The sequence below is a fragment of the Oryctolagus cuniculus genome, chromosome 11 (genome assembly GCF_051225735.1).
Source record: "Oryctolagus cuniculus isolate XC-2025 breed Fujian yellow rabbit chromosome 11, ASM5122573v1, whole genome shotgun sequence".
NCBI classification, from domain to species: Eukaryota; Metazoa; Chordata; class Mammalia; order Lagomorpha; family Leporidae; genus Oryctolagus; species Oryctolagus cuniculus.
The window spans coordinates 22629432-22657059 of NC_142877.1; the positions used below are offsets into that span (position 1 = coordinate 22629432).

At 60.9% G+C, this 27628-nt stretch overlaps 1 protein-coding gene across 4 annotated transcripts; it reads left to right on the plus strand.

Annotated features, from left to right (window-relative positions):
* LOC100355189 (fer-1-like protein 4) lies at nt 1-27230 on the plus strand. Of its 4 annotated transcripts, none has more exons than XM_089307148.1 (45): nt 14-184; nt 453-508; nt 844-932; nt 1029-1128; nt 2291-2382; nt 2537-2578; nt 2846-3016; nt 3480-3540; nt 3643-3774; nt 3878-3940; nt 4027-4111; nt 4344-4503; nt 4633-4816; nt 4901-5087; nt 5640-6007; nt 6290-6398; nt 6540-6726; nt 6816-6936; nt 7340-7440; nt 9575-9662; nt 9737-9853; nt 12160-12312; nt 12878-13031; nt 13127-13251; nt 13587-13721; nt 13828-14001; nt 14405-14521; nt 14615-14776; nt 16880-17078; nt 17198-17256; nt 17346-17462; nt 18978-19020; nt 19112-19212; nt 19285-19425; nt 19514-19627; nt 21773-21900; nt 22098-22268; nt 22571-22725; nt 23076-23224; nt 23637-23722; nt 24685-24783; nt 24953-25194; nt 25596-25876; nt 25982-26082; nt 26168-27230. In XM_089307148.1, the coding sequence occupies exons 1-45, from the start codon at nt 37-39 to the stop codon at nt 26370-26372; spliced, it is 6072 nt and encodes a 2023-aa protein (XP_089163274.1). In that variant the 5' UTR covers nt 14-36; the 3' UTR covers nt 26373-27230. The 4 variants fall into 4 exon arrangements, with proteins under 4 accessions (XP_089163276.1, XP_089163274.1, XP_089163275.1 ...); XM_089307149.1 differs by having other exon boundaries at nt 6816-6912; nt 17343-17462; XM_089307147.1 differs by having other exon boundaries at nt 16-184; nt 17343-17462.
* The last annotated feature ends 398 nt before the right edge of the window (nt 27231-27628 follow it).

Genomic DNA, 27628 nt, shown 5'->3' on the forward strand with positions numbered 1-27628 from the left:
AAGGGCAGGGATTGCTGAACCTGCTGGGTGAGTCCCATGAGTCAGAGGCGATTCCGGTGGGCAGGAGGGCAAGCAGACCGTGAGCGAGCCAGTGGCGCTAGGACCATGGCTCTGACCGTGTGTGTGCGGCGACTAACAGGACTGCCAGGCATCCACGACCGGCAAGTCAAGCTCAGCTTTCGGGGTGAGTTTTGTGGGGAGTGCTCTAAGGATTTTTGGAACTGGGGATTTCTAGAACCTGCAGGCCCTAGACCTGCAACCCAACCCCTTACCATCTCTGTCACCTCTCTCCTCTCCCACCGTGATCTCTCCAACCTGCTGCCTCCTTCCCTCCCCATCTTTTAAGGGTCAATCCAGGGAGGGGTGGACAGCAGGCCAAGGGTAAGGGAAGCAGATGATTGTTTTGGTGTGTGAGGAGGAGCTGATAAATGACAAGTTTCAGTTCTGAGCAGGCTATACCCAGAAAACAAGGAAAATCCACTGTGGCCGAGACGCTGACATCGGTGAGGTCAGTACAGTTCGTTCCTAGATGGAGACCAGACCATGTCCACACTGGGATTCAGGGGCTCGTTCCGGGGTTTTGGGAGCACACTCTGAGGAGGTGGGGTCAGTCTGAAGACTGAGAGGTCAGACTCAGTTTAGGAAAAGTTAGTCCCAAGGCTTTTAGCCTGTAGTTTGGAGTCAACCCTACTTTCAGGGATCAGTTCCAGGTTTGGGCAGTCAGTTCTAGAGTCAGCTCCAAGTCTGGAGGGTCAGCCTCTGTTTCAGGGTTGGGAATAGGCTCTGGACTGGGAGCCGGGGTCAGCCCAGCACTGGGTGTCACAAGCTTCCTCCTATGTCTAGTTGTTCCGCTGGCCCCACTATGGGGCTCCACTGGCTGGGGAGTGTCTGTCTGTGCGGGTTGTCAATTGCAGCCGTGTGTTCAGGCCCAGGTGAGTAGGTCCGGGGGAGCCAGGGATGGAGGTGGGGGTGGGGTGGCTTGGTGCCATTCCCCTGGGTCACTCTTCTGCTCCGTGCTGCTCCTGCAGGCCTCTGGGGACCCTGGTGATCTCCCTGCAGCAGCTGCAGAGTGCTGGGCACTTGGTGCTGCGAGAGGCTCTAGTGGACGAACACCTGCGCGTGTCCCCGGTGAGCACACCCAGTGCCCGGCACGCCCCACTCAGGACACAGGGTTCCACTTCATGGAAGGGAAAAGCCAAGATCCACACAGGGCTGGTAGCAAGGCCCCCAGCCAGGGCTCCTCTCATTGCAGTATCTGCCTGGATCTCACGTGGGTTGAGACCCAAGCTCAACTCTGAGGCCCAGGGATGTGGCAATGGGGGAGAAACGGAGTTCTGTGCTGCTCCCCCACTGCAGCAAACTCAATGCTTGTGGAAGACAAAGACAGACCTGGCTGGATTTTTCTGGTGTTTCATGGAGGGTGGAATAGCCTAGCAGAAATGGACCTGGCTTCAAATCTCAGGTCTGTTATTTTCCATCTGAGAACTTGGACAAGTCATTTAGTATCTTCAAGAGGTTTGGTCCTTTACATAATGTGGAACCAAACCAACTATTAAGTTTTTAATTTAGACTGTCACCCTTTGTTGAGCTCTTATTATAGCCGAGAGCTCTCTGCTAAGCAATGAAGAGACAGCAGCAAGCAAAGCCAGGTAAGGATGTGCTGTCTCCTAGAGCCCTGTATAAAGAAGGAGGCAACCAGGAAACAAACACTACAGGAATGAGTGAAATTACAACCGGCCGGGGTTACAGAGGAGAGGTGGGGGCTAAGAGAGTGAGTCACTGGGTTCCCTGATTCCCACAAAAGATTCCCTGAAGAATTAGTACTTGGGCCTAGACCTGGAGGATGGTAGGCATCAATCAAGTGGGACTTGGGGTGGTGGGGAGAGAGTTCCAGACAGAGAAACCTGCATGTGCGTAGGCCTGTTCCCCAGAGGGGGCGTAGCTGGGGTGCAGAACAGAAAGGGGGACCTGGAATGAGGTGCAGCTGGGAAGGCTGGCGAGAGCCAGGCCATGCAGAGCTGTGGAGCCCACAGTAAGGGATTTCCAAGAGCAACGAGGGAATTTTGGAGCTGTGTTTGACCTCCTCAAGAGATAAGTTGCACATGGTTAAGTTCTTAATAGAGTGTGTGTATCCAACATTATTGATCATCAAAGAGGCACCACAAGCCACCGCAGATCCAGGCCAGGAGAGTTGTCTTTGTTTACAGATGGAACTAAAGGCCTTGTCCTTGGGCCTCTCCTAGGCCCGGGAAACTGTGAGGGCCCTGGGGGACACCGTGTGTCTGTTCAGATCCAGGTGGAGCTTGACCTGAAGTACCAGCCCCCAGAGGGTGCTGCCGGGGACTGGGCAGAGGAGGACTTCGGGGCACCCATCCGGGACAGGTACCCCAGCCCCACATCATAAGCAAGGCCTGGAAGTGGTACCCAATTCTACTCTGGATCTGCCCGATATCAGGACCCTTGGGTGTGTGCTGCCTGGAGTGCAGATCTCTGTTAAGGTCTGGCTCTCTCTCCCTCTCCCTTCTCTTCCTTCCAGCTTGGAGCTAATCATCCCCAATGTGGGCTTCCAGGAGCTAGAGTAAGTATGTGGGAGATGACCTGGAGTCCCTGGGGTCTGTCTTGGGTTTAGCAGTGAGGGGTGTGGGGTGTCCTAGGGTCTGGGATCAATCCTGAATCAATTCCAGGGTCAGAGGTCAGTCCTCTGGAGTCAGGAGTCAATTCTGGAATTAGAAGGGTTGCAGGGTTAGGAGTCTGATCAGTAGGGTCTGAGGGACAGGGGTCGGTCAAGGGACTTGCTGGGAAGGGTACAGGTCCCAGGCTTGGCCTTGAAGGCCTCTCCCGCCAGGCCTGAGGAGGCCCGGCTGGAGCGGCGGGCAGTGGCTTTGGGCCGCAGACTAGCCCGAAGCCTAGGCCAGCACGATGACGAGGACACGGAGCTGGCGCTGGAGCTGGAGCTGGAGCTGGAGGATGAACCTGACGTCGAGCTCTCCGGGGTCGTGTTCAGCCCCCTGAAGAGGTAACCTGTGCCCCCCACCCCGCCCCACACACCTGCGCCCACACCCGACCCGTGAGTCAGTCTCACCACTCACACCTGTGGCCCCACGCCCATCCACCCTCACAAACACGCAGTCCTAGAGGATGGGGGGAAGGGAGGAGCTCCTGGGGTCAAAGGTCACCACTCCCAGCCCCTGCGGAGCTCAGGTGTGATGAAAGCTTGATGAAGGCCCACATGGTCGTGGTCTCGCTTACTGCAGCACCCCAGGGCCTAGAATGCGGCGGGCACGCAGTGGGTGCTCAGCACATCTTCGCGGAGTGCATCTGTGGTTGCAGGGCTTCAGGAATGAGTCAAATTCTCGTGTCGGGTTGAGATGGGGCAAAGCCAGACCCAAGGAACTCAGAAAGCTCAGAGGGTGAGCAGCCCTCCCCGGAGCACAAGCAAGGAGGGCAGGGAGGTGAGCTGACCTTAGGCTTCTCCACAGCCGAGCTCGGGGCCCGGCCCGCGGGGATCCCTTGCAGCTGTCCAGAGCCCAGGACTTCCAGGTACTGCGCTCCTTCGCGCCCCTCGCGCTTGCGCGCTGCAGCCGCACCTGTTTTGCGCGCACCCCGGCAGGTCGGTCTTTTCCTCCTCCTCTGCATCCTCAGGTGGGGGTCACCGTGCTGGAGGCTCAGAAGCTGGTGGGGGTCAACATTAACCCCTACGTGGCCGTGCGTGTCGGGGAGCAGCGCCGAGTCACGGCCACGCAGCGCGGGACCAATTGCCCCTTCTACAACGAGGTGGGCGGGTCTGAGGGGATGGGGGGACCCAGGTGGGCACGGTCCCGGAGGGGGCGAGATGGGGTAAAAACCTTTATCTCTACGCTTCTCTCCTTCAACCCAGTACTTTCTGTTCGAATTTCACGAGAGCCGGCTTCGCCTCCAGGACATGCTGCTGGAGATCACGGTGAGCAGGCACGGGGAGGCCTCGGTCCCATCGAGGGCATGCGGAAGCCTCAGGGCTGACAGAGCCTCCCCCGCCCCCCACCCCAGGCTTTCCACTCGCAGACCCTGCCCTTCATGGCCACCCGGATAGGCACCTTCAGGATGGACCTGGGCATCGTCTTCGACCAGCCAGGTACGGAGCGCTCCCCTTAAGAGTCCTATCCGTGCCGACCAGGACCCGCAGGCGGCCCTCCGCACAGTGGCCAGCCCGGACCGCGGCTTGCTCGCTGTTGAGCCGACTGGCCCCTGGGCCCTGGCGCTCCTCCTGCGGGGCCATCGCACGGGGACCCGGCCGCCACCCGACGCTCGCCTAGCCAGGGTCCCCTGACTCGGGCCGTCCCCCACCCCACCCCCGCTGCCCCTAGATGGCCATTTCTACCAGAAATGGGCTCCGCTGCACGACCCTCGGGACACCCGCGCCGGGATCAAGGGCTTTGTCAAGGTCACACTGTCCGTGAGGGCGCGCGGGGACCTGCCCCCTTCACTGCCGGCCCCGGGCCCCGGGCACAGCGCGGACATCGAGAAGTGAGCCATGCCGGGAGCCGAGGGCGGGGGCTGGCCGAGGAGGGAAGAGGTGGGGAGGGGTCGCCGGCGCGGGCGCGGGCGCGGGCCCCGGATTCCCGCGGCCCCGCCCTCAGCACCCGGCTCCACTAGGAACCTGCTCCTGCCTCGCCGGGTGCCGGCCGAGCGGCCGTGGGCACGGCTCCGCGTGCGCGTGTTCCGCGCCGAGGGCCTTCCGGCGCTGCGCCCCGGGCTGCTGGGAAGCCTGGCCCGCGCCCTGCAGGACCAGCGCGTCCTCCTGGACCCTTACGTGAGGGTGTCTTTCCTGGGACAGCAGGTAAGGGGCTCCCGCGCCCTCCCCGCCGCGTCTCGGGCCCTGAGCCCACGCGCACCGACCACCTGTGCACGCTGCCGCCTGCAGGGCGAGACGTCGGTGCGCGAGGAGGCGGCAGCGCCCGAGTGGAACGAGCAGCTGAGCTTCGTGGAGCTCTTCCCGCCGCTGACGCGCGGCCTTCGCCTGCAGCTGCGGGACGACGCGCCGCTCGGCGACGTGGCCCTCGCCACGCACGTGCTGGACCTGAGGCAGATCTCCCACGCAGGCCGCGCAGGTGAGAGCCGCACTCTGCCTCTCCTTCGCAGCCCCGGTTGCCCCTGAGGTCTCACCCCCGGCGCGAACCCCATCCGCGGGTACCAGCTCGACGTAGCGACTGTGATGCACCCCATAGCACACACATGGCCCTGTCCTACCGGCCCCAGACCATGAACCCCACCCTCGCTGACAGAACCCCGACCTTAGCCGCATATCCCGTGACTGTCTCAGCGCACCCTTCCTCCACGCACTGCAAGCTGCGGGGTACGCGGCTGGCCACCCCCTTGGCTTTCCCGGTCGCTATTAGCTCCTGCGCCGGTGGCTCCGCCTCCAGGGCGCTGGCTTCGCCCCGGGGCCCTTTCGGCCACTCCTTTGGAGAGGGTGCCAGGAGGTGTGGTCCAAGCTGTGTGTCCGTGACTCTTTGCTGGCGCCTTCGGTTCCAGAGCAGCCGAGCTCCTCCCCGGCCCCGCACCGGGCCGGACTGGGTGGAGATGAGGGTGCGGCGCGTGGGCTGACCTGGTACCCACCTGCCCCGTGCTCCTCTCCAAAACCCCGTTCTTGGCCCCCGCAGCGGGGTTTAACCCCACCTTCGGCCCGGCCTGGGTGCCCCTGTACGGCTCGCTCCCCAGTGCGGGGCTCCGGGATGGTCTTCAAAGTCTCAACGAAGGCTTTGGCCAAGGCATTTGGTACCGCGGCCGCCTGCTGGTGGCTGTGTCCATGGAGGTGTTCGAAGGCAGAGCTGAGCCTGAGGCCCCCAAGGCCCCACAGGGGTCTAGATTGTCCCGACTGACTGGAAAGAAGAAGAAGAAAGCCAGGCGCGGCCAGGCCCCAACAGGGGCTCCGCAGTCGGGGGCCGCCGGCGCCGGCACCAGTGCTGATGGGCCTGAGATTCCCAGCGCCATGGAAGTGGAGGTGGAAGAGCTGCTGCCGCTGCCAGAGGTGGGAGCTGGGTCTACAGCAAAGGGGGTGGGGTCCCCTCCTCCTCATCAAACAGCATGGGCCGCAGAGGGTGAAAGTCTGGGGGCCTGAGTAAGTGGGACAGTGTGGCTGCAGGCGGGTGCGGGTGTACGTGCACCTGTTACAGGGAGCGTCAGGGACAGAGAGGGAGGGAGGGCACCCGCAACCACTTCCAGGCCTTGTGCAAGTTTTTCTGTGGGTTTTGTGGTCGGGCACAGCGCAGGCCGGGTTAGGGGCCCCCTGCAGCCTGCCTCCCTTCCCCAGAACGCCCTGGCGCCCTACCAAGACTTCCTGCTTTTCGGTGTGCTCTTTGAGGCCACCATGATTGACCCTGCCGTGGCCTCCCAACCCATCAGCTTCGAGATCTCTATCGGTACGTGGCGTCCGGAAACCCCAGAGGGTCGAGGGTCGAGGGCAATGAGACCCGGGCCCCTGCTGTTCTGACTTCTACTGAGGCAGAGGCGGCCCAGGAAGGGGTCTGATCCTCACCTGGACCTTTGCCGCTCTGGGGCAGGTCGCGCCGGCCGGCAGGAGGAGCGCTTGGGCCGAGGGTCCGGGGCCGGAGAGGAGGCCGAGGATGCCATGGCAGAGACCCAGCCTCTGCTGGAGTCAGAAGTGGGGGCTGGGCAGGATGAGGAGGAGAAGGAGGAAGAGGAGCTGGGGACCCCCGCTCAGCGGCCTGAGCCCATGGACGGCAGTGGGTGAGCCCACCGGGCGACTGGAAGGGAGTGGGGGTGTCTCCAGGGACCTAGGACACCTGCGAAGCCTCTTCCGGTCTCCACCAACCCAGGCCGTACCTCTGCCTGCCCCTGCGGCACTGCAAGCCCTGCGTGCGCGTGTGGAGCCGCTGGGAGGACTACACGTGGCGCCTGCACAGCAGCAACTGCGTGCGCAAAGTGGCTGAGCGGCTGGTGAGGGCAAGGCTGGCGCGCACAGGGAGGCCCTGGGCCACAGGGACGCTGCGGCGGCCGTGGCCTTCAATGGAGCCCTGGAAGAGGCTGATGGGCAGAGCACCGGCTCCCTGTGCGCGCCAGGCCAGAGGGCAGCAGACAGGAGCGAAGCTTTTGGGTGAACTGGGGACAGAGATTCAGAATTGCACCCAGGAAGGGGCTGGGTGAAGATGGGCGGAGCTGTTGGGGGCGGGGCCCACAGGGCTGGGTCCAGGTGGGGGCTACAAAAATGAAACCACCAACCCCCCTGGAGCCAAAGAAGGGCTGGCCAAGAGGTGTGGTCACCAGTGGACGGGGTGAGGGCGTGAGGGGCTGGGTGTCGGACACCTTCCAGGCTCCCTGACCCTCTGCCCGGGGTGCGCAGGACCTGGGGCTGCAGGAGGTTGAGAAGATGCAGCGCAGACCGGGACCTGGCGCCTGCGCGAGGCTCAAGCAGGCGCTGGAGGAGCTGGTGGCCGGGAGCAGGTGAGCGGGGAGCCAGCCCTGGCTGCTGCCTATCCCTGGGGCCGACAGCGTGGATGGGAGAGGCTCCCTTTTCCAGGCTCCTAGAGGCTGATAACCTTCTCCTCAGCCCCCAGCCCCTCCACACTTGTTCCCACTAGTGGCCTCTCCCGCTTTGTGGGGAACACAGCTGCCTCACCTTCCTCCATCCACTCTGCACCTGCCGGCTTCTGTATCCGTCTGCTCCCTTCTTGCCTGTCCTAGTGGGGGTAGTCCCTGCCCCAACAGCCACAGCTGGGATCTTGATTGCACCCCCCCTCTCCTGCTGCAGGAATTCGCTCTCTCCAGCATCATCCACTGATCCCTACTGACCGGGTCACTGCTGCAACCACATAAACGTGTTCTGGTCACTTCGATCTTTGACCTTCACTGCCCTGAATCCCATAACCTGCTGTAGATACTTAAGTCTCTCACTTGATGCTGTTCTGGGGACAGCTGTTTCTCTTTATTGGATCACTCCATGTGCCGACACTGTTTTAAGCACAGGAATTCTGTCTACAGAAATTTCTGTCCACGGAGACCCCTGAAGCTTCCATTGCAGGGAGGGGGAGGCGGGGGTGAAGAGACACACAGCTAACAGACATGTAAATGAAGAGAAGCATGTCTAATGAGTAGGGGGAGGGCAAGTGTCAAGGGGAAAACAAAGCCAGGGAGCATTAGAGGCGCTGCAGTTTTAGAGGATGGAGGCGGGTTGCCGCCGTGAAGGTGACGGAGCAAGCCGGCTCTGTCAGGGAGCAGGAGCGGCAGGCTTGAGGAAGAGCCAGCAAGCCAGTGCGACTGTGGCAGAGTGAGCAGAGGAGGCGGCTGGAGGCGGACAGAGGAAGCCTCGCTGCAGCCCTGCGTGAGATGGGGAGCCACGGAAGGTTCTGGGAAGAGCCGTGCTCTGACTTAGCCTCAACACGGATCAAGGGCTGGGAGAGGGTGTCGGAGAGCAAGCGGGGGAATTGTTCAAGCGGGCATTGTGCTGGCCCAGGAGACAGGAGATGGTGAATGGAATTCAGGGTAACTGCAGCGGAGGGGCAGCGCCACGAGCGGATTCAAGAGAAATTTGGAGATGGGCACAAGGGACGAGGACAATGAGCAAGGAATGCGCTGAATGGCTCCTGGGATTTCAGCCCGCATAGCTACATGGGGGAGCTGTTTAGTGCGCAGTGGAGAAAACGAGAGGAGCAGGAGGTCTGATGGAAACAGGGGTGCGTGCGTGTGTGTGCATGTGTGTGTGCGCACATGTGTGTGTGTGTGTGGCTCATTTTTGGACATGTTAACATTGACGTGCCTATGAGATATATAAATGGACCTGTCTGGTAGGTAGTCAGCTGTGTGCGGTGATTGCCAGGGAGAATTCTAGGTTGGGAGTGTAAATTTGGGAGCTGCCATTACAAAGCTGGTCTAGATAAGGCCCTCTCAGGAGCAGAGAGAAACCTGACGACCCGGAGGGCCCCAGCATTTAAGGGTAGGCTGGGGGAAGAGGCATCGGCATGGACACTGACGGGAGAGGCAGTGAGGTAGGCTGGAGGTGGCCTTCTCTGCTCCGCTTCCCATCCAGCTCTCTGCTGTGGCCTGGGAAAGCAGTGGGAGATGCCCAAGTCCTTGGGCCCCTGCACCTGCGTGGGAGACCCAGATGGAGTTCCTGGCACATGGCTGTTGTGGCCTTTTTGGGGAGTGAACCAGCAGATGGAAGTCTGTCTCTCTCTCTCTTCCTCTCTGTCACTTTAAAGCCTTTCTAATACATGTATACCTAAAAATTTTTTTTTTTTTTAATGCCATGGGAATCCCCTATGGGATAAACCTAAAGATTCTGTAGCAGAGTCTGGGGGGAGGCTGATTCTGCATTTTAACTAACAAACAGGTGACACCAGTGTTGGTCCTGGGCCACACTTGGAGTACCCAGGGCAATAGATAGTGAAGTAGCAGTGAGCTCTGGGGCTCCAAAGTGAGGCCAGCCGTGATGCACTGGGGAGTGGTCCAGACATGGACCAGGAGGCCCTCCTGGGATGAGGACAAGCCTGAGGGCTGTGGGGGGGCTGCAGGGGGGTGCCCCCAGGGCCCACCTTCTCTCCTCTCACTCCCTGCCACTTTGCATGCCCTGCTGCTGCAGACAGTTCAGCCGCGGCGCGGAGCGGCGGACCATGACGCGGCCCAACGCCCTGGACCGCTGCCGGGGGAAACTGCTGACACACAGCCTGGTAAGGGCCGGGGACCGGACGCACGGGGCGCCTAGCTGGGGTTCTGCTCTCATGTTTGTTGCCTATGCTTCCAGAACCTGTTGGCAAAGCAAGGACTGTGGCTTCTCCGGGGCCTGAGACAGGGCACCATGCACAAGAAGATGATGTTGGCCAAAAAGCTCCTGGAAAAACTGCGCTTCCTGGCTCAGGAGGTGATGCCTCACTGCCCCGTGCCCCTACCCCGCATCCCTTTCTTGCCAGCATCCAGAGACCCCAGAGGCATCCAGGCAGGTGCAGAGTAACAGCTGTGCTTGGCAGCGATGCCAGGGCTGGACTCTGTTGCTGTGGGCACAGGACCAAGAGCCATTTGGAGCCACTAGAGGCAAGGATGAGAGTAGTGCCTGGCAGGGACCAGGGGCTGTTCGGGACCTCTTTGGAGGAGGGTTTGAGAGCGCGCCTGGGCGTGACCTTCCTGCTCTGAGGCTCTGAGCAGGACGTGTGTGGAGAGGGACAGCAGTTCACCTTTTTGGAAGACCCTCTGCTAAGTGTTTGCATGTGTTACCGTGCGTGAGCCCTCCAGCCCCCTCGGGCAGAGGTCACCCATCTTGACAGCAGCAGGAACTGAGGCTTAGAGAGGGAGAGTGAGCGGTGCTTCTGGTGTAGCTGGGTAGGTAGCTGGGCTGGGCTTCAAAGCCAGCTCTGTGACGCTGGAGCTCAGGCCGCCCTCCCAGCACCGGTGTCCAGGTTGCGGGGGCCCAGTATGGCGCAGGGTCCAACTGAGCAGCTGGATTTTGGTCTTAGATCTTGAAGAATAAGTTGGAGTTTGGCAAGTGAGGAAGAAGAGCGTATGCAAGCCTGGGATTGGGAGGCCAGGGCAGCTGGGAGATAGAATTATGGAGAGAGGTCAGACTTTGTTACATTCAATTTTACTGCAAAATTGCTTTTGCTATTGTTTAAAATTTTATACAACTTGGGCAGGCGTAGTGGGGTAAGCCACCACCTGTGTTGCTGGTATCCGATACTGGCACCAGTTCGTGTCCTGGCTGCTCCACTTCTGACCCAGCTCCCTGCTAATGGCCTGAGAAAAGCAATGAAAGATGGCTCACACGTTTGTGCCTCTGCCACCCACACGGGAGACCTGGGTGGAGCTCCTGGCTTGAACCTGGCTCATCCCTGCTTCTTGGAGCCATCTGGAGAGTGAACCAGCAGATGAAAGATCCCCCTCCCCCCCAACTCTGACTTTCAAATAAAATAATCTTTTTTTAAAAGACTTATTTATTTTACTTGAAAGGCGAGATACAGAGAGGGAGGGAGGGAGAGAGAATGAATCGATCTTTGATCAGTTTGTTCACTCCCAGATGGCTGCAATGGCCAGGGCTGAGCCAGGAGCTTTTCCCAGGTCTCTCACATGAGTGCAGGGACCCAAGCACCTGGGCCATCTTCTGCTACTCTCCCAGGTGCATTAGCAGGGAGTTGATGGAAAGTGGAGAAGCCGGGACTCAAACTAGCATCCATATTATATAGATGCCAACCCTGCAGGTGGAGGCTTAACCTGCTATGCCGCAATGCCAGCCCCCAAATAAAATAATATTTTAAAAATAATTTTTTACAATTAGTTAATTGAGAGGCAGAGAGATGTATATTGAGAGAGCTCCCACCCTTTGGTTCACTCCCCGAATGCCTGAGATAAAGCTGGGAATCGGGACACGGGATACCGGGATGGTTTGAACAGGAAGAGGGGCGGGGCTGCGTTTGGAGGGAGAGATCCCTGCCTGCTGCGTTCGTTGCTTGCTCAATGATATTTGAAGCCCTGTGATGTGACACGTGCTGTATCAGGCCCTGAAGCTCCAGGCCCTGCCGTGTTCCTTGCCCTTGCCCTATGTCCTAGTAAGGGAGACAAACTCAGCATCTTAAAGGGATGGAATTGCTAAGAAAGATGTGACAGAGGCTGGGGGTGGATGGGTACCTGCTTAGCGAAGGGAGGACCAAGCTGCACAGAGGGCGAAGTAAGGAAGTCGGGCTGGCTCCACCGCGGGCGGTGGGTGCTGAGGATGTCATGCGGCATGATGGAAGCCGGTCGCACATGAACAGGTGTCGTGTGGTCCCTGGAGTGTGGCCAGGTTCATGGAGACAGGACGTAGGATGCTGGCTGTCAGGGCTGGGCTGGGAGGATCCAGTGGGGACACTAAGTGTGGGGACTTAGTGTCTAACAGGCACGGGGTTTCAGCTGGGGAGGATGGAAAGCTTTGGGGGCAGAGACGGTGGTGGTGATGGCTGCACCGTGCCATGGATGAGCTTAATGCCGCCGTACCACGCCCCAAAGGGATGGTTAAGACAGCTGACCTTACCTTACGTGTATTTTACCACTGTTGTAAAACGAAGTTTGGACTTTGAGTGAGGGGTGGGTGGGGCATCCAGGCAGAGGTCCACGAGCTAGGTGGGGAGCTCACTGGCCCCTCACCCAGTCCCCACTGCGGGAGCAGGGGTCTCAGCTGGGTGACTTGTTCTCTGCCCACAGCCCCAGCCGCCTCTGCCCGACGTGCTGGTCTGGATGCTCAGTGGGCGGCGCCGCGTGGCCTGGGCCCGGATCCCTGCCCAGGATGTGCTGTTCTCTGTGGTGGAGGAGGAGCGGGGCCGGGACTGTGGGAAGATCCAGAGCCTGCTGCTCACAGTGAGGGGCGGGGGTGCTGGGGAGGAGTGGGCGGGGAGGGGGGGACGGGCTCCCAGCACAGCCCGGGGCTGCAGGGGTCGAGACCTGCCCCAAACTCTTCTCAATTCCACACAGCCAGGAGACCGTCTTTGCCCAGGTCAGCTTTGAACAGAGATGAGCAGGAAGTGTCGTTACCTCTGGGCCTGCCCTGGCCCCCTGGCAACCCGGGCTGGGACACGGGCAGGATGGCAACAAAAGGAGTAGTTAGTCCCTTACGAGTGTGAGGGCTTGCAGATTGCACACAAGATCTCAGTGAGGCACCCCTGCAAACAGTGTGTCGGGGATGGAGGGACAAAGGCGTGCAGAGCTCAGAGTACGGTTCTGGGTACAGGAAGTGCTGGTGTTAGTGTAGGAGGTGTAGGGAATGGCCTTGGAGGGGGTGCAATGCTGGGGGCGCGGGGAGTGTTGTTTGGATCAGGGAGCTTGGGGATGGATCAGCAGCAGAGGTGGCTGTGCCTGGGGGCAGCAGGACTGTTGGGTCCAGTGTCGGTACCCAGGGCCCTGACAGGCCTCCTGCCCACCGCAGGCCCCTGGAGCAGCCCCTGGCGAGGTCTGTGCCAAGCTGGAGCTCTTCCTGTGGCTGGGGCTGGGCAAGCAAGCCAAGGCCTGCACCTCCGAGCTGCCTCCGGACCTGCTGCCCGAGCCTGCGGCTGGGCTGCCCCGCAGCCTGCACCGGGACGGTGAGTGCAGGACGTGGGCCGCTTCCCCGAGGTGCGGGGCTCCGGAGCCGGGTGCACCCCTGAGCAGACCCCTGCTTCCTTCCCCCTCACCCCAGACTTCAGCTACTTCCAGCTCCGGGCTCACATGTACCAGGCCCGAGGTGTGCTGGCCGCAGACGACAGTGGGCTCTCGGACCCCTTTGCTCGAGTGCTCATCTCTACCCAGTGCCAGACCACGCGGGTGAGGCCCCCGGGTGGGATCAGGGCGGTGTGGGCCTGAGCTTCCCCACAAGTCCCATTCTGCATTTTCAGGACAGGATGTGGAGTGAACTGGTCTGACTTGGGGTGCAGTGGTAGAGCCAGAGGGTCGCTATCCGGGGTTCACTGTGGGCCAGGGCTCTGAGGGCAGCAGATTCCAGTGGCCCCGGGAGGGCCGGGCCCAACGCCACCCTGGATTTGCTTTTGCCTTCATCCCGTTCCCTAGGGCCAACCTCATGGTACTGCAGGAGAGCTCACCTGGCCTGTGCCTGGAGCCCTCTGACAACTGCCCCTGCCCTGCGCGCCCCCTGCCCCCAGGTCCTGGAGCAGACGCTGAGCCCGCTGTGGGATGAACTCTTGGTATTTGATCAGCTGATCGTGGATGGGCGGAGGGAGCACCTGCAGGAGGAGCCTCCCTTGGTGGTCATCAATGTCTTTGACCACAATAAGTTTGTGAGTGTGGCCTGGGCCCCACCTGGCTCCCTGGCCTGGGGTCCCTCCGCCTCCGCTGGCTCCTGAGCCTCTTCCTGTTTCGTCTCCACCACCCTGCTCCCCGCAGGGCCCTGCTGTGTTCCTGGGCAGGGCGCTGGCTGCGCCCAGGGTAAAGCTGGTGGAGGACCCGTACCAGCGGCCCGAGCTGCAGTTCTTTCCCCTGAGGAAGGGGCCCCGGGCGGCCGGAGAGCTCATCGCCACCTTCGAACTCATTGAACTGGACTACAGCCGCCGACTTGAGGTCAGACACCCCCCCACCCCGGGGCAGCTGCGCAGCCCTGGGAAGACAGCGTGGGCGTGCCCCGGGGACGTCCCTGCAGGGCCCCACCCCTGAGAACACGGGTTGCAGGCCTGTCCTGGGGTCACCTCTTGGGACATGCCCAGTGCCTGTACTCTAGGCTCACCTTGCCAGGCCTCCCACCCAGGGCACCCAGGCTGTGGGCTCAACCTGGAGCCACCCGTTCCCGATGTCTCAGACACCTGCCCTCCCATCCAGCTCACGGCTGCTCCCTGACACCACCCCATCCTCCCACCCCCTACCCCCACCCAACCCCGCCTGGCCGACGCCTCGCCAGCAGCTCCACATCCCTCGCCTCCTTTGGTCTGATTGCTCTTTGACCTCTGAACCCCCGTCCCCACCGCAGCCCTCAGTGCCCAGTGACGTGGAGCCCCAGGACCTGACGCCCTTGGTGGAGCCCGTCTCCGGACGCCTGGCCCTGCCACCCAGCGTGCGCCCCGTGCTCAGGGAGTTCCGCGTGGAGGTAGCAGCAGGCCCTCAGGGCCCCCTCGCTCCCCGCCGCTGGGCGCCCGGCGGTCAGATGCAGGCCCCTGAGAGCCCCGCTTCCTGACTGCAGGTGCTGTTCTGGGGCCTGCGGGGCCTCGGGCGTGTGCATCTGTTCGAGGTGGAGCAGCCCCAGGTTGTGCTGGAGGTGGCTGGGCGACGGGTGGAGTCCGAGGTCCTGGCCAGCTACCGCGAGAGCCCCAACTTCACCGAGCTCGTCAAGCATCTGACGGTGGTGAGGGCCTGGGCTGGGGCGGGGAGTGCTGGGCAGAGGGGTGGAGCGGGCGGAGCACCAGGACGGTCCTGCTGGCCTCTTGGATTGTTCAGGGTCACAGCGTGAGTTTAGGCTTTGTGGGCTCTGTGGTCTCAGATGCCACCATAGCCACAGACGGTGTGTGTGGGCGTACGGCTGTGTCCCAGTAAAACTTCATTTACAAAAGCTGGCGGGGGGCCAGGCAAGGCCCACGGGCTGTAGTTCGCGGGTCCTTGAATTACTCCACGCTCTGAGGGTGCCCTCTCAGCTCTGTTGAATGCAGATGGTTTTCAAATGAAGGGTGAGTAGCAAGGGATCTGCCCAGTCTCTGAGATGCCAGGGTCTGAGAAGAACAACACATTCTTTTTTTTCTTTTAAAGATTTATTTATTTGTTTGAAAGGCAGAGTTACAGAGAGGCAGAGGTAGAGACAGAGAGGTCCTCCATCTGCTGGTTCACTCCCCAGTTGGTCACAATGGCTGGAGCTGTGCTGGTCTGGAGCCAGGAGCCAGGAGCTTCTTCTGGGTTTCCCACATGGGTATAGGGGCCCAAGGACTTGGGCCATCTTCCGCTGCTTTCCCAGGCCATAGCAGAGAGCTGGATCGGAAGTAGAGCAGCTAGAACTCAAACTGGCGCCCATATGGGATGCGGGCACTGCAGGCAGTGGCCTTACCCGCTAGGCCACAGCGCCGGCCCCGAATAACACATTCTTTGTGTAATTTCCAATTACTCTATTTGGTGTTGGAGTCAAAGTCTGGCAAGGCTGCTTGCCTTACTCAAGCTTCAGTTTTTCTATATGTGTAATGGGGGTGACAAAAGGAACAAAACAAAAAGGGGGCTGGAAGGACAGGGCCCAGGGTCCTCAGAGGATGGGTGCTGCGAGGAGCCAGGGACGAGGAGGACCTTGGTGAAGTGCAGAGCCACGCGGAGGGGTGGCCGAGGCAAGGCATGGCGGCTCCAGACCTCAGGGGGACGACACAGAACCCTGGGGCTGTTCCCGCCTCCGTCCCATGTGCAGCGCGTCTCAGTTTGAATGCTGGCTGTGCTGTGAGTGAGGGCACCGGGAGCAGGAAGCTCCGTGAGCTCCCGGGGCTGTGGCTTGGTGTGTCCGCAGCCTGGGAAGTGGTAAGGAACAGGAATTGACGCTCGCAGTCCGGGCGCCTGGGATTCAGATCAGGGTGCCAGCAAATTTGGTAGACGTCTAGTGGGGCACCTGTTCCTCATGGACAGTGCCTTTAGTTTTTAGGTGTTTGTTTATTTACTTGAAAGGCAGAGTGACAGAGGGAGAGATGGGAAAGAGAGAGAGATCTTCCATTCTCTGGTTCTCTCCCCAAAAGGCCGCAGTGGCTGGGACCGCTGGCCAGTACCTCCTATGTGTCACATACAGAAAAAACATAAACAGGTTGGCATTGTGATTAGCAGGTTAAGGCGCTGACTGGGATGCTGGCATCCCATATGGGCGCCAGTTCAAGTCCTGGCTATTCCACTTCTGATCCAGTTCCCTGCTAATGTGCCTGGGAAAGCAGTAGAAGATGGCCCAAGTGCTTGGGCCCCTGCACTCACATGGGAGACCTGGAAGAAGCTCCTGGCTCCTGGCTTCACCCTGGCCTAGTCCTGCAGATGGAAGATCTTTTCTCTCTCTCTGTCCCTCCCTCTTTCTGTAACTTTGCCTTTCAAATAAAATAGATAAAACAAGTCTTTGAAAAAATAAACCCAGCAATACAATAGTATTGTCATTGCTTTTCCTCCTGCTGGGAGCTATTGATAAAGACAGAATTGCTGTGTTAAAGACCATACATATTTTTATGGGTCTAATTTTATATTTGCAAGTTGAACATTGGTTCTTTGCATAAGGATAACCACGCCCACTCCATTCTGATAGCGCTTGCTAGGCTCCACAGTGCTGTTCTGTCTGCTCCGTCATTGGATGCAGCAGTCTTTTGAGTCTGACATGGTGTCCTCCATTTAGCTGGAACACAGGGTCGGAAGCCGGTGACTGGCCTGGCCTGGCACGCAGGCCTGGATGCACCTCCTCCCGCCAGTCCTGCAGCTGCTCACCCCTCCTCCTCCTCTCTCCCCGCCCCAGGACTTGCCAGAGCAGCCTTACCTGCAGCCCCCACTCAGCATCCTGGTGATCGAGCGCCGGGCCTTTGGCCGCACGGTCCTGGTGGGCTCCCACATTGTCCCCCACATGCTGAGGTTCACACTCCAGGGTCCCGAAGATGCCCCTGAGGAGGAAGGAGAAGAGGAGGACCCGGGGGACCCGGTGCCCAAAGGACCTCAAGGTTAGGGGCCTCCTCCCTAGGGACCACCAGATAGAAGCCCTCTGCTTCCGGCAGAGAGGCGCCAGGGTCGCGAGTCTGCCTTCTGCTTGCCCGACCTGCTGTCCTTTCGCCCTTCCCAGAATCCAAGTCTCCAGATCCCCCGCTGGCTGAAGCAGGGCTGTCCGGGCGGCTCCTGAAGGTGACGGGTGTCGGGGGAAGGGGCGGCCGGGGCTCGGGGTGGTGCCGGCTCCGGAGCCCTGAGTCTTCTCCCTTGTTGCCCTGAAGAAGCTCCCGCTGGGAGGCCTCCTGAGCCAAGGCCCTGAGCTGGAGGAAGACGTCCCTGACCCCGAGGAGCTTGACTGGTGGTCCAAGTACTACGCGTCGCTGCAGGAGCTCCGGGGACAGGTGGGCGGAGGCTGAAGGGCTGGGAGATGACCTCCGGGAGCCGAAGCCCCGCGCTGTCCCCGAGCTGTTCCATGCTGTCCTCTCTTCTCGGCTTCAGAACTGTCTGCTCTGTTATCCAGAGCCCTGGTGTCCGACAGCCACATGTGTCGTTTCAACTTTCTTAGCAGCCACATTTCAAAAAAAAAAAAAAAAACATAAAAGGGAGCAGGCGTGTGATGCAGGCAGTTGAGATGCGGCTTGGGACACCTGCATCCCACGTGCAGTTGCCTGGGTTCGAGAACAAGCTCCACTTCCGGCTCCAGCTCCCTCCTAGTCCTCGCCCTGGGAGGCAGCAGGTGACGGCTCAAGGAGTTGGGTCCCTGGAATGCACATGAGAGAACTGCATGGAATGCCTGGGCTCCTGGCTTTCATCTGGCCCTGAAAGTTGCAAGAAACTGGAGAGTGAACCAGCAGATGGAAGATCTCCGTCTCACTCTCTCTGTCTACCTTTCAAATAAGTTAAAACGCACACACACAATGTAACACACACACACACCACACGTACAACATAAAAGGCTGGGGCAGACATCGAGTGGCGCGGTGAAGACGCAGCTGGGAGTGCCACAATCTGTCCCGGAGTACCTGGGTTCAAGTCCCAGCTCCATGTCCAATTTCAGCTTCCTGCTGCTGTGCACCCCAGGAGGCAACGGTGATGGCCAAGTACTGGGTCCCTACTGCACATGGGACTGAGATCCCAGTTTCAGCCTGGCCCAACCACAGCTGTTGTGGGCATTTGGGAAGTGAACCAGTAGATGGAAGATCGAGCTTGCTCGCTCGCTGTCCTTTAAAAAAACAAAAAAACTAAAAACAGTTGAAGTTAATTTTAATAGTATATTTTATTTAGCCTATTCAAAGTGATTTTTAAAGATTGATTTATTTATTTGAAAGAGTTACACAGAGAGAGAGAGAGAGAGAGAGAGATCTTCTATCCACTGGTTCATTCCCCAGTTGTTTGCAACGGCTGGAGCTGTGCTGATCCGAGCCAGGAGCTTCTTCCAGGTCTCCCATGGGAGTGCAGGGGCACAAGGACTTGGGCCATCTTTTTTCCCACTTTCCCAGGCCATAGCAGAGAGCTGGATCAGAAGTGGAGTAGCCAGGACTCGAACCGGTGCCCATATGGGATGCTGGCACTTCAGGCAGCAGCTTTACCCGCTACGCCACAGTGCTGGCCCCCCAGAGTGTGATATTTTTAACAAATAGTCATTATCTAAATTAATGAGATGTTTTACTTTCTAATTTTATCCCAAGTCAGTATATGTGGTGTGTATTTCCCACTCGCTGCACGTCTCCGTTCAGGCGCATTGCAAACACTCAGTAGCCACACGCAGCCCGTGGGTACTGTCCTGGTTCAGCTTTGACACAGCACGTGGCCTGTCAGAGCTGGAGCATGAATTAGGGTCCTCACCCCCCATCCCGGACAAGAGGTGCACCGCGGAGGGGGAGGAGGGAGCACTCTGACCTGCCCTCTGATTTCAGCCCAGCCTCGAGGAGGATGAAATGGACGACCCCGGGGATTCAGGTCAGAGACTGCCCCTTCCTGCGCTCACTCCGTCTGTCCAGGCTACTGCCCGCTCCGGTGTTTGGGACCAGGGCGTTTTTGCTGCTTCCAGGTGGGATCAACCTCATTCCTGTGGAAGGGGAGGCCCAAGACCAGGGGGAGGCTGAAGTCAAGGGCTCGGCACCCCGGAAGAAAGCTGTCGCCACCCTGAAGGTAACTGGGTGCTGGGGGGTGGGGCTCTTGGAGCCGGCGCGTGTGGCTGTCACAGAGGCCCCGGCCCGCCAGATCTACAACAGGTGCCTGGAGGAAGAGTTTGACCACTTCGAGGACTGGCTGAACGTGTTTCCCCTGTACCGTGGCCAAGGGGGCCAGGGGGACGGAGATGCAGAAGAAGGAGGGTCTGAGCGCTTTGTGGGCAAGTTCAAGGTACGTGCATGGGGGGTGGGGGGTGCTCACAGCAGGGATTGGGGAGAAAACTCTCTTACCAGGGGCTTTCCTGACGTCCCCACCCCAGGGCTCCTTCCTCATCTACCCGGAGGCACAGGCAGTGTCCTCTGAGCCCAAGATCTCTCGAGGGATCCCACAGAACCGGCCCCTCAAGCTCCTGGTCAGAGTGTACGTCGTGAAGGTGAGCCCCGCCTCCAGCAAGGGTACTGGACGGACGGACGGACAGACGGACATGCGACCCGCAGAGCAGAGGCTCTGGAAACAGCCGCGGGGTCCGCAGAGTCGGATTCTGCGGCATCAGAAATGGGAGGCCCCGGGCAGCTCGTGGTGGACAGGATTTAGGGCGGAGGTGCCCTGACCCTTGTCCGTGGCTCCGGTTCCGTGGAGGGGGCCACCATTCCAGGCTGAGCGTAGCTCCAAATCGTGAGCTTCCGGTGCTTGTCGCCAAGACCTCGGCACAAGTCCCTCCACGGCTGCAGGCTTCCTGCAGGGCTTGGCACACCTGGAAGTTTCCCTAAAGGAACCACAGCAGCGGGGGGGATGAGCGGGTTGCTGCGCCCTGCGCCATCAGAGCGGGTGCTGGGCTTTCTCTTTCATATGGAGAGATTTTAGGACGTCACCCGAAGAAACGTCCTTTGGCACTGCTCTACCACGGTCTAAGAACCTCAGTGCAAAAAAAACACTTCCAGCAGTGTGGCACCCAGATAGTCTCCAATAACCTCCGGATAGAACCCCTGTAGACATGCTGGATGGGGGGGGCGGGAAATGCCTGCTAAGCGCATAAGAAAGGGACATCCCAGCAGGCTCCAAATAAGAGCAGTGGGAGCCCGGGCAGAAGACATGCCCTGCCGCTCAGGCTGCCTTGAGCCTGAACCCTGAGCCGAGCCGGGCCCTTATGGGCTGTGCCAGGTGGGGGGGGGCGGCCCTGAGGCCTGGGTGTGGCAGGTGTTCGGGAGCGGTGGGCGAGGGAGAGCCGCCTCCATTCCGGGGATGAGGCAGAAGGCGGGTGCCGTCCTGAGAACCAGGTGTTCACGTTTGGCCTTCTCGTTGATTTAAGGCTTGAATTGCTATGATCTGCTTAGAGATCCAGAAAGCTCAAAGCTGAGAGATGGGCGCACAGTGGTCCCAGATCTGGCCTCACCATTTCCAAAGATGTAAATAAGCGGACGGGTGCTCACGCTTCAAAATTACACAAAAATAAACTGTCGGGGGAAAATTAGTCAAAGAAACGACATAAGGAGGCATCTGAGGACTTCAGATGTTAGTTTTCAAATACTAGAATGTAAGTTAGCCGCTTCAAACATTTCACAATGGCTCTCAAAAGCGATTGGGCATTTGGGGGAAAAAAACACACACATAATTCTAAAAATGAAAGACGACTAAATGTAAACTCTTACTACTGCCCACACGTGGAAGCAAGGCTTCCCGAACCACGGCGTGACCACAGCTGTGAAAACGAGGGCAGATCTCGGACCAGGCAGGGAGGGGCTAGAAACCAGAAACAGCGAGGGCAGGGGCGCCCGCAGCCTGCTGTGTAGAAGGCGGAAGCACGTGTGTGACAGGCGGGCAGGAAGGCCAACCAGAAACCAGAGGCAGCTTCTCCACAGGGTGAGTGGCAGAGGGTGGAAGGCGAGGGCCAGGGAGGCAGGGGTGAGGACAGGCCACGAAGCCAGTGGGACACCTGCCTGGGGGAGGGGAATGCCCACTCCTGAGGGCTGGAGTCCGCCTCACTCCCTGGGCACGAAACATGCTGTGTAAAATTCTGAACCGTCTTCAGTGTGGTGCTGAGCTTCCGAGAGAGTAAGGAGTTGCAGAGGGGCAAAGGCCAGGAGTGCCCTAAAATACCTGGGGTTTGCTTCATTCGTGATGGGGAGGCTCACGGAGCTGCCGACCGCCGCCTGGGTGCCTGCTCCAGTTCCCAGGAGGAGAGCCGCACCTCCAAGCACCAGACCTGCACCCAGTGGAGGGAGCCAGGGCAGAGCCGGGCAGGGCTCCTTCCTGTGCACTGTGGGAGCAACCAGGCAAGGCAGGGTACCGGGTTCCAGGCTGTGTGCATGGCACATACTCCGTGCTTGGGGCACGGAGCGGGCAAGCCAGAGGAAGAGGCTTGGAGCGTGCTTTGGCACTGGTTTCACTGTCTGTCTGTACACCTATTTGTGACTTAAGGACTCCGGAACTGAACGGAAAATAAGTCATTTGCCCACCTCTCAGCGGGTCCGCCCCCTGGTGACTGCCAGCCTGCACTTAACGTGAGGTCAGGTCCAGCGAGGGTAACCTTGGGCTGTGACAATGACGCTGCTCCCAATTCAACTCCATCCTGTCCTAGGCTACCAACCTGGCTCCCGCGGACCCCAATGGCAAAGCGGATCCCTACGTGGTGGTGAGTGCCGGCCAGGAGCGGCAGGACACCAAGGAGCGCTACATCCCCAAGCAGCTCAACCCCATCTTTGGAGAGTGAGGCTGGGCCCTGGGGCTTGGGAGTGGGGGAGCAACTTGACCATCCAGCCCGGTGGCCCAAGAGCTGTCACCTAGGCAGCTGGCCTGGCCGGCGTGGGGGTGGGGGATGGACAAGAGGCTGCCGACCCCTCCCCTCACCCCAGCCTGCCTCCTGGGGCAGGGAGGTGTCCTCAGCTACGCCCCCTCCCTGCCAGGGTCCTGGAGCTTAGCATCTCTCTCCCGGCTGAGCCCGAGCTGACCGTGGCCGTGTTTGACCATGACCTCGTGGGTTCTGACGACCTCATCGGAGAGACCCATATCGACGTGGAAAACCGCTTCTATAGCCACCACCGGGCCAACTGCGGGCTGGCCTCCCAGTACGACATGTAAGTCGGGCAGGGCCACGTGGCAGGCCTCCGGCCAGCCGTGCATCTGCAGAACCCGTGATTTCTTAGAAGGGGGCTCCTCTCCAGGCCAGACGTGACAGCTCAGTGGCCACCAGGCGGGCTTGGCAGCTGGGGCTGCCCGAGACGCTAGTGAGTCACCTGACCTCTTGAGACATCTAGAAGCACGCGGCACGCATCTCTGAAGTCCCTCCTTACCCTGGCTGGGGACTAGCCCACCTCCCCTAGAACCCCCGGCCCCGCTGTGAGCATTCCCAGCTGAGCCACCTGCTTCCTGCCTGCAGGGAGGGGTACAACGCATGGCGGGACGCCTTCCGCCCGGCGCAGATCCTGGCGGGGCTATGCCAGCGCTGCGGCCTCCCCGCCCCCGAGTACCGAGCCGGGGCCGTCAAGGTGGGCAGCAAAGTCTTCCTGACGCCACCCGAGACCCTGCCCCAAGGTACCAGCCTCTCCCTGCTGGGCGGGCTGGAGGGAGAGTGGCCCCTAGGAGCCCGCTTCCTCCAGTGACTAGGTTCTTGGGTGGTGGGAAAACTGGTGGGGAACGTGAGAGCCCCAGTGACGCCACTGGACCCAGGGTCGCTGCGTGGAGCACCCTGCACAGCCGGCCTTGCGCTCTGCTGGCCGCACTGGGACAATGCAAAGGCCCATGCCCCCTGGGAAGCGGCTACTGCCACAGCCCCCGCGTGTGCGCGCCCGCTCCGGGACCTTGCCCGCCCACGCAGGCTGCCTCCGCCTAGCAGGAGAGGTGGCAGCTGTGCCGGACCTCGGCTCACACACTTCCTGTTTCAGGTGGCGGGGCCAGCAGCGCCCTGGAGGAGGCCCAGGCATTGCTGGTGCTGCGGCGCTGGCAGGAGATGCCGGAGCTTGGGCTCCCGCTGGTCCCCGAGCACGTGGAAACGCGGCCCCTCTACCATCCCCGCAGCCCAGGGCTGCTGCAGGTGAGGAGGGTCCGTACCCAGGGCGGAACCCGGGGCTCTCAGAATCCCGGGTGCCCTTTCCCCCAGACCGGCACCCGGCTCCTGTCGCTGGTGCCCAGCTTCCCCGTGCCAGTCTGGGACCTGCATCCTGGACCCCTGAAGCCACCCCTGACTCCTATCCTGCAGGAAGGCCCCCCCAACCCCCGGGCCACTAAGGCTCAGATCTGGGTCCAATCAGAAGGGATCCAATCTGACAACCTTCCATTGCCGGGACCTTGTCCCTGTACCCTCAATCTGACTCTGGGACCCCACTCCAAACTGCTCCTTCACCCTCATCCCCCAGGGCCTGCCCCCATGGCCTCAGCTCCTCTCCCACAGGGCTGTCAGGGCAGGTGGGGACCCTGGTGAGACTGGGCTGGCCCTGTGCCCCCAGGGATCCCTTCACATGTGGGTTGACATCTTTCCTCGAGACGTGCCTGCCCCACCGCCAGTTGACATCAAGCCTCGGCAGCCCATCAGGTGAGAGGGCCCCCGCCTGTAGGCCCAGCACCCCTGGGGGCTGCGGCTTCTTAGTCAATGACCCATTTCGTTCCCCTGTGGCATCCGCCACCGAGCCGGGTGTCTGTCCCCTGTGACATGAGTCCTAGCACCTTTGAGTAAACCCCCTCCAACGTGAGCTGTTCAGAGGGGCGCACCACAGCGGGGGAGCCACTTCCAACAAGGCCGGATGCCCACACGCTGCCTCTGGGCCCTGCTGGCCCGCGTGTCACTCCCGGGGAGCCTTCGCAGTATGGGGACACGCTGGCTTCTAACAGTGCCTGGTCCACGTCGTCTCAGACGATTGCTCCCGTCCACTCGAGCAGAAACCTCAGGGCCGACTCAGACCTGCGGGCGTCTGAGCGATCCCTGTGCCCCTGTGGTCGGGGGGGGGGAGTGGCTGCAGTCCCCTGGACTGGCCAGTCCTAGGTGATGTCCCCCCTGTCCCGGGGCCAGGTAGCACCTGCCCCACCAGAATCAGACTGACTGGCCCGCGAGTGGGGGTTAGGAGCAAAAAAGTAGGCGGAAGTTGATGCAGGGTTGGAGGAAATGAGCACTCCCAGCTGCCCCATGCCAGCCAGGGGCGGGGCCCCGTAGGGCAGGACCCAGAATTTCACAGCCCCTCCCTCTGTGCCTGAGACATGTCCAGTCTCCCACTGTCCTGCACCCCAGAACCTCAGCTTGCACGTCACGTCACGTCACTGGGGTTCAAAGTCAATGAACCATTTAGCTCGAGCTCTGGGTCTCAATTCCAAACCCTGTGGATCCAGCAGACTACTGCTGGCGCCACGCTCCGTGGCTGGGGAGGCCAGCGATACCTTCCTGGGACCACGGCGTCCTGGTCACCGGCTGCCCAGTGAACATCAGTGTCCCTGGCTTCCCTGCCGCTGGCAGCCTCTCCCAGGGCCCCTCCCAGAGCCTGATCCACTCTAACCCACCCCCAGCTACGAGCTCCGAGTTGTCATCTGGAACACGGAAGACGTGGTTCTGGACGACGTGAATCCGCTCACCGGGGAGATGTCGAGCGACATCTATGTGAAAAGGTAGGGCTGCGGGGAGGCCGCAACGGCTGTGGCCCCAGGGGTGCGGCACACAGGCTCAGGCCTGTCCCCCGTGCCTTCTGTGGCGCCTAGAGCTGGGTGAGGAGCTGGGCACCAGACGTGCTCCAGCCCTGATGCCCACCCGCCCTGGCCTGTCCCCTGCGGGCCACAGCTGGGTGAAGGGGCTGGAGCATGACAAGCAGGAGACAGACGTCCACTTCAACTCCCTGACTGGGGAGGGGAACTTCAACTGGCGCTTCGTGTTCCGCTTCAACTACCTGCCCACCGAGCGGGAGGTGAGCGTCCGGCGCCGGCCCGGACCCTTCGCCCTGGAGGAGGCCGAGTTCCGGCAGCCGGCAGTGCTGGTCTTGCAGGTCTGGGACTACGACCGCATCTCCGCCAACGACTTCCTGGGTACGGCTCAGCCTCCCCACCTCACACCTGCCCTGCCCGGCCCGCACCGCCCTCGTCCTTGGTTCCCCACTCTAGCACATGGCTGGCATCCTGGGATTTCAGCACCAGGCCTGCCCTACTGCCGGGTTTACTGAGCCCTGACCACAGTCGCCCTGATTTCCACCCAGAGTCCCTGCCGCAGTGCACCTTTGTGACGAAAGCTCGTCACCCTGCACCCTGACCCCATGGCCACTTGCTCTGTGAACCTGTTCCCGGGCCTCGGCCCTCTCCCACCGGGACGTGACAACCTGCTACGGGCTGCGCTGTGGCCTGCGTGGCACAGGCTGACTTCGCAGGCTCTAGCTTATGAGCTGGTGTGCTGCCTCCCCGCCCCTGCCTAACCCAGCGAGCTCTCCCTGCAGGGTCCCTGGAGCTGCAGCTTCCGGACATGGTGCGGGGGGCCCGGGACGCGGAGCACTGCTCAGTCAGGCTGGCTCGCGACGGGGCAGTGCCCAGGTGCAACCTGTTCCGCTGCCGCCGGCTGCGGGGCTGGTGGCCCGTGGTGAAGCTGCGGGAGGCCGAGGACGTGGAGCGGGAGGAGCGGGAGGCTCAGGCTGGCAAGAAAAGGAAGCGGAAGAGGAGGAAGGGCCGGCCCGAAGACCTGCAGTTCACGGACACCGGAGGCAACGTCTATATCCTCACAGTGGGTGCTGCCGCGCCAGGGAGCCAGGAGGGCTGGGGCCGGGGCCGGGCCAGCGCCCCGGAGCAGGGCCTCTGTGCCCAGCGACGCAGGAGGGTCTTTCCCTAGGGCAAGGTGGAGGCAGAGTTTGAGCTGCTGACGGTGGAGGAGGCGGAGAAGCGGCCAGTGGGGAAGGGGCGGAAGGAGCCGGAGCCCCTGGAGAAGCCCAAGTGAGTGCAGCGGGGCGGCCGGCCGGGCGGCCAGGGCCTGAGCGGGAGCTTCCTCTTCACCTCACACCCCTTCCCTCCCCAACAGCCGCCCCAAAACCTCCTTCAACTGGTTTGTGAACCCGCTCAAGACGTTTGCCTTCTTCATCTGGCGCCGCTACTGGCGCGTCCTGGTGCTGCTGCTGCTGCTGGCGCTGGTCACCGTCTTCCTGCTCCTCGTCTTCTACACCATGCCCGGCCAGATCAGCCAGGCCATCTTCAGCCCCCTCCACAGGGCCTCCGACGCTAACTGAGCTGCACGGCCGCCCACCGCGCCCGCCCAGAGCAGGGCTCTCTGAATAAACCTCAGGTGCTTGCCCGACACTCCGCCTCCTGCAGGTGGTACGGGTCCCAGATGTTCCCACTGTTCCCGGAGGACCTGCAGGGGGCAGTGCACCCTGCACCTGCCGTGGGGGGTCCCTCTCACCTCACCTGCCGGTGGCGTCTGCTGTTCCTGACAGCTAAGCACTGTGAACTGCAACTTGTCCCTCACCAACCTGAGTGGCCGCACCTGTTAGGACACTTTGGGTTCCAAGTGACGACAAATCTCAACCCAAGTTGGCTGCAGCAAAAAGGGAATTTATTGGCTTGTGCTCCTGCAAGTCCCAGAGCCTGGCTCGCTGGCTTCAGGGTTCAGACAGTGCCATCCACACCAGCAATGCTGCCTCTGGTTCAGCCCTGCTGTCCCCTCGGGGACACCTGCAGGCCTTGGAACCGCAGGACCAGCAGCAACCTCCCCCCCGCCACAGCCACACGGGAAGGGAGCCTGCCTGCTCCTCTCAGAGCCTGGCTTGCACTGGCTCACGTGGCCAGGGTGGGGTGAAGCTAGCTGTGGGCCTCCCTCAGAGCTGTGGGTGGACAGGGGGCCCCAGAAGAAGTTCGGGATCCTGAGATCCTCGGAGATTACATCACACAGCCAAGGCCACTCCGCTCCTGTGCCTGGACCTCAGGTTGCAGAGGTTTTGTTATCCTTGGCTTCTGTCCCCACTGCTGCTCCCTTGTGGCCTTACATGGAAACTCCCTGCGGCAGGATCTGGCCACCTGAGCAGCTGCTACAGTCCCTGGATCCCGCACCAGCGGACAGGCCTCTGGGCCTTGGTTCTTCCCCAGCAGGGAGGGCTCTAATGGGAGGTCCCGAGCAGGGGTCTGCTGCTGGCTCTGCTCCAGGGTGGCCACTGCTTGTGGTTTTTTGCTTCTGTCTAGGATACTCCAAGGCCCTGCATGGACTCTCTACCGGGAGCCAGCCTGGGGCTTCGCACAGGGCAGGGTCAGCGAGCAGGAGGCTCAGGTGGCCCAGGGTGGCAGGGAGCAACCTGAGCTTGAGCTGTCCCTAAAGAGGTGACAAGCCCCAACCTGTACTTAGGATGCTGGCCCTGGGGGCCATGGTGGCTCCAGAAAGCTCCCCCTGGAAAGTCCATCTGAGACCTGAGGCTGACCCTGAAAGGCCTGAAGCCCACAGCAGAGGCGGGACGAGGACAGGGCTGTGGGACGGACGTCTGTCTGGTCGCCA

What these genes read in the sequence shown, in the direction of transcription:
- LOC100355189 (XM_089307147.1), top strand. Translation starts at nt 37, where the DNA reads ATGAGTCAGAGGCGATTCCGGTGGGCAGGAGGGCAAGCAGACCGTGAG. An exon ending in AGCCGTGTGTTCAGGCCCAG is followed by an intron (nt 933 to 1,028) that starts GTGAGTAGGTCC and finishes CTGCTCCTGCAG; the next exon opens with GCCTCTGGGGACCCTGGTGA. An exon ending in GGGGCACCCATCCGGGACAG is followed by an intron (nt 2,383 to 2,536) that starts GTACCCCAGCCC and finishes TCTTCCTTCCAG; the next exon opens with CTTGGAGCTAATCATCCCCA.